Source organism: Colobus angolensis, unplaced genomic scaffold (genome assembly GCF_000951035.1).
Source record: "Colobus angolensis palliatus isolate OR3802 unplaced genomic scaffold, Cang.pa_1.0 Scaffold57, whole genome shotgun sequence".
Lineage (NCBI taxonomy): Eukaryota > Metazoa > Chordata > Mammalia > Primates > Cercopithecidae > Colobus > Colobus angolensis.
The window spans coordinates 12,801,506-12,815,908 of NW_012119265.1; the positions used below are offsets into that span (position 1 = coordinate 12,801,506).

A 14,403-nucleotide genomic window follows, 5' to 3' on the forward strand; every position below is an offset into this window, starting at 1 on the left:
TTTTTTGAGACAGGGTCTTCTCTGTCACCCAGGCTGGAGTACAATGGTACGATCTCGGCTCACTACAGCCTTGATCCCCCCAGGTTCAGGTGATCCTCCCACCTCAGCCTCCAGGTAGCTGGAACTACAGGCCTGCACCACCACACCTGGCTAATTTTTGTATTTTTCGTAGGACAGGGTTTCTCCATGTTGCCCAGTCTGGAGTCAAACTCCTGGGCTCAAGTGGTTCACCCGCCTCAATCTCCCACAGTGCTGGGATTACAGGCGTGAGCCACCGCATCTGGCCTTGTTTTGGTTTTTTACGTTTTTGTTACCTGGTAATCTCTTTTAAAGATACATTTAATAGAATTTCACTGGCACATCATGAGTTGTTGAAGGCTGCCTTCTTTGCCTCTTACTTCCTACTCTCCAGCTTCCAAACCCCTCCATTGGGAGTGGGGCATTCTGGGCTGATCAGGAGGAAAGAAGCTGACACTAACACTGGTTCCGTGGTTCCTATGAAACCAAGCTTATCCTGCCTGTACTAACTCTTACTAAGGCTGTAACACTGAGTCACTAAGAATAACTTCAAACTGCCTCAGAACGCAGACATCAGTGTGTTCTCTAGGTACTTGTCCAAGCGCTTCTAAAACAGCTAAGCTCAACTTTTAGTAAAATTGCACTAATATCAAAATTACAGATTATTCAAGGTCTTACTAGCAAAAACCAGTCTTGGTAACACTGAATGTAATCTTTCTAATGACTTAGTAAATACAGGCTGTGCTAGCCAAAGTGAACATCTTTTCAAAAAATATATATTTAATATCACATCACAAGGTAATTCTTTAAAACATTATTACTGCAATAATGAAACATGATTATTGAATTGCTCACTATCAAAGTATGGTGTTACTCATTTTGCACATTCACTGTGTTTTCAAAACTGAAAATTTCAAATCTTTTAAAAAGTGAGTTATAATTGACATTTCAGAGGTGCCCTTCTTCATATCCTGTTTATGGTTCCACTTGGAATAAGAACTAATACTTTTACTGTTTCTTTTTCACCCAGCCCACCATATAAATTTTCCAATAAGAAAATATTTTTAAAAGCACTCTCAAGTGTAAAAGAATTCTTTCTTGCTATAAATAATTATCCCTAAATATTTCTGTTTAAGGAGAGTTCACAAACTGGGTCTTGTTCAAGGGGTGTACTCATCAAGGCTATACAGTGTGGCCCCAGAACTGACACACTGGGGTGCATAGCTACTCATCCACCCATAAAACAGCACGCCGTGCACATCCACAGCCCAAAGTGTCCCTGACTACTTGGGGTGGCTGATGTAGCAGTTGTGGCTGCTACTTATGAGGTTGTACAAGATGGAAACTGCATCCACAGTGCCCCAGGGAAACACTGTGGCTGTCACCCACACCCACAGGAGAAAACCCCATTCCTGCAAACACGGCCTTTTCCAGCACCCATCCTGGCCCAATGGGACAACAGGTTTAAGGAAGGGCAGTTCCAGGAGCAGGGAGATTTGTATCTCCCACAGTTCTCCATGAAAATGATCACATGTTCATATACACATACCCCAAATTATTGGCAGGCTCTGTGAATGCAAATCAAGAGGGACAAATCTGTGCAGCTGGCAGCAAGGTCAGGGAGAGAACATGACTCACATCCCAGCTTGACTACAGTCCCTCTGGCCTTTGACAGAATAAGCATCATGATATGACCAGTCCCCACAGGCCTGGGAGGTGAGTACGCAGTTGTCACGGGGGTTTTCAGTCTTACAATCAAGTGGTCCAGAAAAGAGCATACAAAGGTCAACTCTCAAAGGGAAGGGTAGTGTGTACTGCAAAAGAAGGGTTAGCCCACTTCCTGTAAGCATGTCACTTCCTCTCCCCTCTGATTCGCAGCCCTTCCAAGTCAGATTTCCACCATTCATTCCAAAACCTTTAAGATGTTTCACAAAGGGAAGGAAGGAAGATGGAAGGTAAGAATACCACATTGAGATCCTATGAGGCCATTCAGTGTGGAAACGCTGCACTCAAATGTGCCCTCTGCTAACAAGGAAAACTATGGCTTCCACACCCTGACTCCTGGGAGTTGGGGAGGGCGAGGGAAGGACGGTACAAGACCAAGCCTGCCATCACCAAATGATGGACCACACAGCAGAAAGATGAAGCCCAGGCTCCCGACACACGAGTTCACGCTTCAGCCTGTGACCTCTGTGGGCCCGTTCACCTCAGGGCCAGGCGTCACTGAGATTGTGGGTTCTGGGAGCCCTCTTTGTTTTTACTGTCCTCTGCCGGGCTGCACTCGGACCCCGTGATGGAGGACTTGCACCCGCGAAGCACGTGGGCATTCAGCATCTCCAGCAGCAGGTCATACACTGGGACCACGTTTTTGCACTTCATGCTGAGCAGATGTTCCATGCCCTTGTTACTATGGGGACAAAAAGGTGCTGAGATTCCCTCCTCCAAGGCAGCCACAGGAACACCGAAGCCTTCCCCAGCTCCCTGCTCAGAGTCAGTCTACCCCACCCCTAAGCCCACTCTTCCCCCAGCCCATTTATCCATGGCTCATGCGTCCAGCTCCCCCTGATAATTTAGGCTCAAGGGCAAGGACGTTGTCAGCCTCTGTGTCCCACCACACACCCATGATGTCCTGGCACATAGGACAATCAATAGATTCTCATTATTTGCAGTAATCATGTTCTATAAAATCATTGTGAACACTGACTCCTCACTCCTAGGGGAAATACAGGGTTAGGTTCCTGCAAGCCTCTGGCCACATCTTCATCAGCTGATCAATACAAAACCTTGTTTTATGTGTGTTTCCTTCTAAAGATGCCTTATGTAATCAATACTATTGACTCATTAACATTGAACTCATGGCCAACAGCACTATAACTCACACCTGAGCAAAGCTTAACACATACTTTCTCCATAAGGCACATCACAGCTTTTTCACACCGAGTAACACTAGACAGCCCTTCAGCCCCACACCAGGGGGCCATTTTCAACAATGAAGTCACTCACCAAAGGCTCAAAAATGTAAAACCATGGCACTAAGTAGACCAAGTAAAGGACACTTGTTGACAGGAGAGCAGCTGCTTGTTCCGTCTCAGCTGGGACTGTGCATGAAGGGCAACTCAAAGTTTTTGCCACTCTGTTCATGACCTCAAAAACACCACGAATATTGATTTTGGGGTTACAAAGAAATTTTAGCAAGCAAATAAATTCACAATGAAGGAATCTACAAACAGGATCTGTTCTGCAAATGGCTGTATGCTGAGTAATCATTAAAGGGGAAAGGCAGAGGTCTTCATCTCCTCTCACTGAAGATTCTTTAGGTGTATATTGTCCTTCTGCATAGCCTTTAGACCTGCCTCCTCAGTGACCAGTTAATCACCTTCTATCCTCCCCTCCCCTCCTCCAGCTCCAGGGTAAGGCTACCCTCATCGTGGGTGACACCAAGCACTGAACATCATTGTACCAACAGTAGCCACCACTACACACCCTCTTCATCAGCATGCACAGTTACATTTCCTGATCAGAAACATGCCCTACCCACAGCGCTTCCTTCCTAAATCTGCTGGGCCCACCACTTAAGTCTTTAGTCTTATCCTTAATTTCCTGATGCCATCGAAAGAACAACTCTCAGGGAAGCATTTGTGCACTTCTCCATATCACCAGCTCGAGGGGCCATCTGGGAGAGCAGGTCTTAGCCTCTCCACAAACAATGACCTCAGGGCCTCAGCCCTGGGTGGTATAAAGAGGAGTGGCAGTTCATGTTAGGGGAGGAACTGCCCCTTTTAGGACTCCATAAACAGGCTATAAACCCCAGCAACTGAAAAACCGATGAACCACCACTGGCTGCCATGCAGATTTTGTAAGATACCACATGACATTCCTTCCATGCCCACTCTGTACCCATCTTTGGCTACAGGTGTGTGAATTGACAAATCCCCCATTCCCTTTCAGGCGTCATTTTCCTTAACCTGCAGACACTCTTCCCAAATCACTTCACCCTCCTTTGAGCACATAATCCCACCCCACTCCCGAGCGGAGCAGCTCCTGAGAGCGCGTACCTCGCATGCCTGACGTGGGACAGGAGCATCAGGAGGTTAGCCAGGCGCATGGATTGCTGCTGGGAGGAGATGCCACTCTTGGCGATCACCCAGACCAAAGCGTCGGTCACGGCGTTCAGCAAGTGGGCCAGCTTCCGGCTGCTGTCAGCATCTTGGGTCGCTGTGACTAGAGGATACATACCTGGACAAAGAATAAAAGCCACAAGTCATTGCTCTCAGCAAAGGAGCGGAAGTTGTATGCTCAGCTGTTCTGTGTGCCTGCTCCGAGGTAATCTGGGTGCTTTGACAGCTGCATGTGTGGCAGGACCTTATAAGCATGGTCTTACCTCCCCAGGGGCTCTTCCCTGACAGCCAGTCACATCACAGAGCTAGAAGAGAAGCCTGGCCTAATGCAGACAGACTAAATTGCCACTTGAAGTGCCCACCAGACCCATAATTGTGGCCTTGCCATGGCAAGTATATCTGCTCTCCTGAAACCATTATATGGTGTTTATCATCTGCGGCAACAGATACAGAGATGGTCAGAAGGTGAGATTAATTCTACTTTTACCCCACGGAGGGCTCCCCATCTAAAGGGAGTTTAATAAACAAAGGAATAGCCAATATGATGAAGCCTCCTCTGCCACCTCCTTGTGTGTACCACATGCCTCAGACAGCCATGGCAGGGCCCCTGCTGCCACCTCTACATCTCACTTGAGTGGCACCTGGCTGGGGCAGGAAGACCACTGATTTGGAGTCAGATGGACCTACTTCCTAGCCACCATCTGGAGCTCTCTGGGCCTGAGTTCCTCAATGAACAATGCGTGCAGGAACACATCTGCTTAGGTCCCCACAACCACGCCCTGGGTAGGCTGCCTCCCTACCCAGGATACTTTGCATCCCAGTGGCAGCAAAGTAACAGCTCAGGTAAATCTCCTCCCCGCCCCCCGCCCCAGACCCCTGACTCCTTGATTCCCTTTAATAATTAGCTTCTCTTCCAGGCTTTCCATTTCAAAGCAAGAATAAATATGTGAAATCAACCAGGGAGCTGCTGAGTCTTGGCTATCATGAGACTGAAGATAGCTGGTGCTCCAGCATCCACAGAATTTGTTTTGGCAGTTTTTGTTCTCTATTTTTATTGGCATTTTCAGTTCAATTAAGCCAGCTCAATTCAACTAAGTTCAACTCAGTTAAGGCAACGGATGTACTGAGGCACAATTATGTAAGTGTAGTGCTTTGCCACATCCCTAGGGACCTCCATAATGTCCGATGATGCGGATTTAAAATATTCATCTTTTCAATAGCCCTGAAGCTGCTTCTCCGACCCTCCTGCTCACTTTGTTCTCCACACTGGTTCTTCCAGAGTCCCCCCACATCCTCAAACCTCCCACTGTCACCCCAGAGATGACTTGCCCTCCCACTTCAGAGGAAACAAGACCCTACCCTTGACCCCGTGTGTCCCCTTCTGAGTGGCCAAAATGCACATCTGCTCATGGGGCTCCCTTTAATGACTTCCCAGCTCATAGGATCAAGTCCAAACCACCTGGCGCAGCTATCAGGGGTACCAGGGCCCTCCCTGCTCCTCTCATCTGCAGTTCCCACCACACCTCACCTTGAGTCCCCCTCAAGGTGACGCTCCGAACATGCTCAACTTGCTGCTTGGAAACTCTCCTTCCTCTTTCTCTACCCTGATTCTCTTGCTCATTTATACCCATTCCTCCTGTGGATTCCAACATGGTCATGAAATTCCTTCTGGAAGCTTCCCCCAACCTCCCTACCATCCCACCCTAAGTCTGGTCTGAGGTGTCCCCTGATGCTCTGACAGTGCCCTGTTCACCCCCGGCAAAGGTTCCACATTGCCCCACATGCTGGATGTCTGCTTGTCCCCACACACACCCCACAGCCACCCCTTCTGCCCTCAGCAAACTGGACATGAGTGCTTTGAGGGCACAGACCATTTTTTGTTTGTTTGTTTTGTTTTGTTTGTTTGTTTTTGAGACAGAGTCTCGCTCTGGAGTGCAGTGGTGGGATCTCGGTTCACTGCAACCATCGCCTCCAAGTTTCAAGCAATTCTCCTGCCTCAGCCTCCCTAGTAGCTGGGATTACAGGCACATGCCACCATGCCCGGGAAATTTTTTGTATTTTTAATAGAGACAGGGTTTCACCATGCTGGCCAGGCTGGTCTCAAACTCCTGACCTCATGATCCACCCGCCTCGGCCTCCCAAAGTGCTGGGATTACAAGCGTGAGCCACTGTGCCCGGCCAGACCCTTATTTTTTTGACCAAACCCACCATCATATTTGAAATGGTAAATATGCATGCTAATGTATGTTTTAGGTACACACAGAAAATTATCAAAAGTACAGAGAAAATTATTTCAAGCTTACTTAGCTGCATAAACAAGCACTTCCTTTTAACTACCCTGTAGTCTGTTCAGCTGTGTAACATGTGCTCCATGGACTTCCGTTGCCATTAAGAAATACTGTGTCTGGGAATTCCAAAAGGAGCCAAAGGCCGGACACAGTGGCTCAAGCCTGTAATCCCAGCACTTTGGGAGGCCGAGACGGGCGGATCACGAGGTCAGGAGATCAAGACCATCCTGGCTAATACAGTGAAACCCCGTCTCTACTAAAAAATACAAAAAATTAGCCAGGCGTGGTGGTGCGCGCCTGTAATCCCAGCTACTCGGGAGGCTGAGGCAGGAGAATGGCGTGAACCCGGGAGGCGAAGCCTGCAGTGAGCTGAGAACCGGCCACTGCACTCCAGCCCGGGCGACAGAGCGAGACTCCGTCTCAAAAAAAAAAAAAAAAAAAAAAAAAAAAACAAAAGGAGCCAAAATTGTGTGCCTGTACATGTCTCAGTTCAAACTGACAAAGATTGAAAATATAAAAACAAATCCTCAGACTATACACAAATGTTCATAGCAGCATAACTCAGCCTAAAAGTGGAATGTACACTAACTAATGAATGGCTCAACAAAATGTGCTGTATCCAGACAGTGGAATAGTATTCAACTACGAAAAGGAACAAGGTACTGATACAGATGAACCTGGAAAACATCAGGCTAAGCAAAAGAAGCCAGACACAAAGGACCACATGTTGTATGATTCCATTTATAATAAAATGTCTACAATAGGCAAATCCATAGAGTCAGAAAAGCAGACTAGTGGTTGCCTAGGGGTGTGGGTGGGATAGGGAGTGGGAAATGATGGCTAATAAGCATGGGGTTTCTTTTCAGGTGATGAAATTGATGTTCTAAAATTGATGGTGGCGATTGTTGCACCATTTACCGTGAATAAACTAAACACATTGAACTGTATACTTAATATGGAGAAAGTATATGGTAGATGAATTATATCACAATAAAGCTGTTACTAAAAATAGTAATAATAATAAAAGAATGCCTCAGAACCAAAATTACAATAACACAAATTCCCTGGGCTGTGTGTGACCAAGGTTCCCCTCAGAGAATATATATGTGTCATTGTGTTACTTCACAAACCACAGTCACTGCCAAGGCCAGACCCCGGGCCTTCTGCAGGCTGTAGGGACAGCACAGCTCCACGTGGGGCCCAGAGTCCATCAGCCACAGGGGTCTGGGGAGGTGAGGCACTGCAGTTTTGGAAAGGCATGTGCTAAATCCATTTTACATATGGCGGGGGGAGGGGGAAACAGTGTATATACAAAAAGACTGACCTATTTAAAATTATCCTGGGGACTCCTATTCTCACTGATCACATAGAAAAGAAATACCCTCCCGGAAAGGAACTGTGCTGAAGAATACCCTGCTGATGCCTGGCTCTCCAGTCAGCAGTGCCATGCCTGCACCTCAGGCATCCATGCTCGGGCCCTTGCTCATCAAACACATTTCTACAGAGTACTTGCTAAGTAGCAGGCCCTGGGCAGGGTGGGGCAAAGGACAGGATCCAAAGCCCTGCCTAGTCAGACACAGAAAACAACAAAAATGTAGCACCCTCTCCACCCCCGAAAAGTAAAAACATCAGGATTCACTGTAGAACAGAATTAAATTACTTTTCATGAAACTGAAGAAGTATAGTTTAAAAAAAAAAAAAAAGACAAGATCTTGGCACCATGCCCCACACATACCAAAGAAAGTGAAATAAAATCAAGGACACAATCTCCTCTCCCCTTTATCAGCTGGGAACAGCTGCGTGCTCCTCTCACCGGCCCACCTGATGACATTCTGAGCAGCATAGTGGTGGGGACAGCCACCCCTCCTTCAAGGTTTGCCACGTCTGATTTGTTCAAAGGATGAAAACATAAGCTTTCCTTGACTGAAGGCAAATAAATGAGAAAAATCGAATGTGTTAATACAAGTTCCAGAATACTGACCAAAGGAAAGAAGTCCTGGCTTTGGGGAGCTGTATACGGCGTTTGCTTTGAGGAAAGGAACCTCTGGCCGTGACCCACACCCTCTATCACCACCTTCTGCCCCCAGCACATGAGGGAAGATGGGACTCAAAAGGTGCCATGGTGTGAGGCCGGCAGGCTGCTGTTCAACTGTGCTTTGCCCCAGCATTCTTGGTCAACAGAAAAGGACCCCCCCCCATCTTTCCTCATCAGCATCCCTCTGTGTCTTTGTCTTCTCCACCCACTCACTTCATGGGAACTCTCCCTATAAACTCAGAGGGAACCAAGGTTTAAGCCAGTGTCTCTTAGTAACTTTCTTAATGTAAAATAGGATTTCCTGGCTTAACCCCTCTATTTCTTTCATTTAATGAAAAGTTTCATCCTTCGTAAATCTTAAAACTGTTTAAATAGACTTGTTTCCAATTTAAAATATTTTAAAGACTATGGGATAATTGATGTAATTAATTACACTCTAATTCCTAAATTCCATACCCCCTCTAATTCTATCCAAGGGATCTAATTCCTAAATTCCATACCCCCTCTATCCAAGGGAGGGTTTATCTAGTCCTCAGGCCCCTGGGTGGCAAGATGGCCATTCTCTCTGTTGGGTGTTGGGTAGGCTATTAACTATGACACTTGCATAACACCTTAGAGTTTATAAAAACACTCTAACAAGCATTGTAACAGGTTGTTAAATGCAATATTTTCTGTTGTCTCTTAGTCTCAAGAGCCATATCAAAGGCTAAGTATGGTACAGGAATTCCAAGTACCACATATCCTATATATGCATAGTGGAAGAGGACTGGCTGAGAGAGTTAGAATGTTGTAGTCCTTTCCCTTCCCTCCCCAGGAGAGAAATAAGTGCCTCTCCACTTAAGTCCATGAAGGATCAGACCTTTGATTAACTATTTCAGTGTATATCCCGTTCTAGACCAAAAGCATTGTACATAAATCATTTTGACATCCTTAGTATTTAGAAATCATTGATATACACACCAGAAACTGAGCTGAAATTTAGTTAGATGACAGTTAATTTCCATTCCATATTATAGCCATTGTTAGTAGATATGCATAACCTAGAAATGGGCAGCTTGTAAAACATGACTACTGACTACCCCCGACCTGGCCAGCTAGCGTGCTGTACCACTGCAGATGTGATTGGGTGACATAATCCTAACTTGAGCACGTCACATACACAGGAAAACGGGAAACCAAACTATGCAGGAGACCATTTTCAGACAGCTCAGTACTTATCTAGCATGGCAAGGCCATCTGGCAGCAAACAAATGCAGCACTTGGAAACTTCTATCCTAACAGGGGATAGAGAAGTTCACAGCCTTTTGACTTAAGAGACCTACCCCATTTCTCCTCTCCTGACCCTTATCCTCCAGGGCCTCCACCCTGTGCTTTATTTGGTTCCCCGTCTGGTGATATCTCTTTTCCATTTAGCCTACAAACTTTGCTCTCTTGATTTTTGTTTTGTTTTCATTACATTGTTTACAGATTCATTGAGGTATACCTGACATGCAATAACCTGCACATATTTTGTGTGTACGATTTGATGTGCTTTGACATACAGTGGAACCATCAGCACAACCAAGATAATGAACACACTTATCTGCAATTTTTTGACTTTATGATGGTACAAGAGTGATATGCATTCAGTAGAAACTGTACTTCCAGTAACCATATAACCATTGTTTTTTCATTTTCAGTACAATAACTTTCAGTATTCCACAAATTACATGAAATAGTCATTACTTTACTGTAAAATAGGCTTTATATTCGATGATTTTGCCCAGCTGCAGGGTAATGTAAGTATTCTGAACACATTTAAGATAGGCTAGGCTAAACTATGATGTTCAGTAGGTTAAGTATGTTAAGTATATTTTTGACTAGCAACATTTTCAACTTAAGATGGTTTTTTGCGAAATAACCCCATCATAAATTGAGGACCATCTGTAGTTGTATAGATTATTTCTGGACTCTTTGTTCCATTGATCTATTTGTTTCTCTTGACATCGACACCACATTATCTTTGATATCAGGTAGTGTAAGTCCTCTAAGTTTGTTCTTTTTCAAAGTTGTTTTGACTATTCTTGGTCCCTTGCATTTTCGTATGATTTTAAGAATCAGCTTATCAATTTCTACCAAAAAGCCTCCTGGGATTTTTATCAGTTTGAATCTATAGATCATTTTGGGGGGCACTGAAAACAATACTGAATCTTATGATCCATTAACATCTCTATTTACTCAGGCTTTCTTTTATTTCCTTCAGCTATATTTTGCAGTATTTAGCGTGCAGGTTTCACGTCTCTTGCAAGTTTAGTCCCAAGATTTCATGATGTTTGATGCTATTGTAAATGGTATTGGTTTTTTATTTCAATTTCCAGTTGCTCACTGCTGCCACACAGAAGTACAATTGATTTATATATATTGCCCTTACACCTTACAAACTTGCTAAATTCACTTTTTTTAGACTCCTTAGGACTTTCTACATAGATTATCTTTTTTTTGAGACGGAGTCTCGCTCTGTCGCCCAGGCTGGAGTGCAGTGGCTGGATCTCAGCTCACTGCAAGCTCCACCTCCCGGGTTCGTGTCATTCTCCTGCCTCAGCCTCCCGAGTAGCTGGGACTACAGGCGCCCGCCACCTCGCCCGGCTAATTTTTTGTATTTTTTAGTAGAGACGGGGTTTCACCGTGTTAGCCAGGATGGTCTCGATCTCCCGACCTTGTGATCCGCCCATCTCGGCCTCCCAAAGTGCTGGGATTACAGGCTTGAGCCACCGCGCCCGGCCGATTATCATGTTTTTTAAATAAAGAGTTTCACTTCCACCTTTCCAATCTTGATGGCTTTTACCTCTTTTCTTGCCTTATTGCACTGGGTAGAACTTACAGTAAAATGTTGAATAGAATTAGGGACAGTGGACATACTTGCCTTGTTCCTGATTGTGATTAAGTATAATATTAACTGTAGGTTTTTCATAGATGCCCTTTAATGGGATGAGGAAGTTTCCTTCTATTCCTTGTTTGTTCAGTGTTTTCAGCAGGAATGGATGTTGGATTTTGTCAAATGCTGTCTGCATCTATTAAATCATGGCTGGGCGCAGTGGCTCACACCTATAATCCCAGCACTTTGGGAGGCCGAGGTGGGTGAATCACCTAAGGTCAGGAGTTCGAGACCAGCCTGGCCAACATGGTTAAACCTCATGTCTACTAAAAATACAAAAATTAGCTGGGCATGGTGGGCACCTATAATCCCAGCTACTCAGGAGGCTGAGGCAGGAGAACTGACTGAACCCAGGAGGCAGAGGTTGCCGTGAGCCCCAAGATCATGCCAATGCACTCCAGCCTGGGCAACAGAGGGAGGACTCTGTCTCAAAAAAAAAAAAAAAAAAAAAGATAATCATATGGTTTTTCATTATTATTCTGTCAATATGGTGAATTTTGATTGATTTTCAAATGTTAAAGAAAACTTGTATTCCCGAAAATTCTGCTTGTTCATGGTGTGCTATCCTTTTCATATAGTATTGGATTCTAATTACCAAAAAAAAAAATTTAGAGAACTTTTGCATATACATGCATGCTGGAAATTGGTCTGTTGTCTTTTCTTCCAATGTGTTAGTCTGGGTGTTCTATCAGAGTAATGCTAGTCTCACAGAACGAGTTGGAAAACATTCCATGCTCTTCAATTTTCTGTAAGAGTATGTGTAAACTTGGTGTATTAGCCCATTTTCACACTGCTGATAGACATACCCAAGACTGGGCAATATACAAAAGAAAGAGGTTTATTGGACTTACAGTTCCACATGGGTGGGGAAGCCTCACAGTCATGGCAGAAGGTGAAAGGCACGTCTCATGTGGCAGCAGACAAGAAGAGGGCTTGTGCAGGGAAACTCCCATTTTTATATAACCATCAAATCTTGTGAGACTTATTCACTATCAGGAGAACAGCAAAGACCCACCCCCGTGATTCCGCCATCTCCCACCGGGTCCCTCCCACAACATGTGGGGGTTATGGGCACTACAAGATGAGATCTGGGTGGGTACACAGAGCCAAACCATACCACTTGTATTATTCATTCCTCAAATGCATGGTAGAATTCTCCCAGAATTCCAGATGGTGGTGGGGCCACCAGTTGGTGGAGCAGTCAGAACACACACATTTATAGGTTAAGTTTGCCATCTTATATGGGCACAGTTTGTGGCACCCCAAAACAATTACAGTAGTAACATCAAAAATCACTGATTACAGATCACCGTAATAGATATAATGAAAAAGTTAGAAATATTGCAAGTGTTATCAAAATTTGACACAGACATAAAGTGAGCACATGCTGTTGGAAAAAATGGTACCAACAGCCTTGTTAAATGCAGGGCTGCCACAAACCTTCGGAAAACATGCAGTATCTGTGATGCACAATAAAGCAACGTGCAATGAAATGGGATGTGTTAAATCACTTAGCAATTGTTTGATCCTCCAGGCTTGTTTTTAAGTTTTGCTTAGTAGGATCATAATGGCCTTTAGTCTAGGCCCACTACTGAGGCAATACCCTTCTGAGTACTATATGAAGGCTGAGAAGTGCCCAATGCCCAGTGTACTGCAAGGTTTTTCACCAGTGTACTGGCTGGTGAGAATGTGAACTGTTCCTGGCCCTGTGTGAACTCTAGGGATTGTTTTGCCCACTCCTTTCTGATGGTTCTTTCCCTGTCCTTGGTATCCTCATAAGCATGGGCAGATTAGCACTCAGCTGAAGACTTGAAGAGGACTCTCCATAGATCTCCAAAATTCTGTGTGCAGCGCTTTCCCATTCAGTACTCTCCCCTCCAAGTCCTAGCTGCCTTGCTACCAAGAGAGATCACTGGTGTCTATTTGGGTTACCCTTTGTGATGGTTAATCTTAGGTGTCAACTTGGCTGGATAAAGGGATACCCAGATAGCAGATAAAGCATTATCTCTGGGTGTGTCTGAGTGTTCCAGGAAGAGACTAGCATTAGAATCAGTGGACTAAAGCCAGGCACAGTAGCTCATACCTGTAATCCCTACACTTTAGGAGGCCGAGGTGGGTGGATCACTTGAGGTCAGAAGTTCAAGGCCAGCCTGTCCAACATGGTAAAACCCCATCTCTACTAAAAATACAAAAAATTAGCCAGGCGTGGTGGTGCGCGCCTGTAATCTCAGCTACTCTGGAGGCTGAGGCAGGAGAATCGCTTATACCTACGAGGCAGAGGTTGCAGTGAGCCGAGATGGCGTCACTGCACTCCAGCCTGAGCAACAAAGCAAGACTTCATCTCAAAAAAAACAAAAAACGAAAAACAAAAACAGTGGACTAAGTAAGGAAGATCTGCCCTTAACCAATGTTGGCAGGCACCATCCAATTGGCTGAGGGCCCAGACAGAACGAAATGGCAGAGGAAAGGAAAATTCTCTCTCTTGGAGCTGGAACACCCATTTTCTCCTGCCCTTGGACATCAGAACTCCAGGTTCTCCGGCTGCCAGATTCTGGGACTCACACCAGTGGCCTCCTGGTTTCTCAGGCCTTCAATCTCAAACTGAGGGTTACACCATCAGCTCTCAGGTCTTTCCATTTACACTGAGCAATGCTACTGGCTTCCCTGGTTAACTAGCATGCAGATGCATATCATGGGACTTCTCAGCCTTCATAATCCTTCAAGTCAATTTTCATGATAAATCCCTTCTCATTTATCTACCTACTTACCTATCCATCCTATTGGTTCTGTTTCTCTGGAGAAACCTGTTTGGACGAGCGGAGGCAAGATGGTGCACTTCCGGGTTGTTCTTCACCACCAGCTCTTCCCGCACGCGCGAAAATGCAGCCGGCGACCCGGGAAGGTGCAGACCAACTGGGCATGCACCAGGTGACGTCAATCCGAAGAGACCAAGATTTACCTGGTCGCACCTGCGGAATGCCCCCGACACGCCCGTGCCCCGCCTATTGCCCTCCCACTCCTAGAAAAGCC

General features: G+C 45.4%; 1 protein-coding gene across 5 annotated transcripts in view; it reads right to left on the reverse strand.

Moving 5' to 3' along the window:
* ESR2 (estrogen receptor 2 (ER beta)) overlaps positions 1-14,403 on the reverse strand; it is a 73,606-nt gene that overhangs the window by 4,157 nt on the left and 55,046 nt on the right. For 3 of the 5 annotated variants that reach the window (XM_011961969.1, XM_011961970.1, XM_011961971.1), the window contains one exon: positions 4,074-4,254. In XM_011961969.1, the coding sequence (XP_011817359.1) occupies positions 4,074-4,254 (181 nt within the window). Of the gene's footprint in view, positions 1-2,132; positions 2,426-4,073; positions 4,255-14,403 lie in introns of those variants that run through there. The other 2 variants (XM_011961967.1, XM_011961972.1) reach the window with 1 other exon arrangement.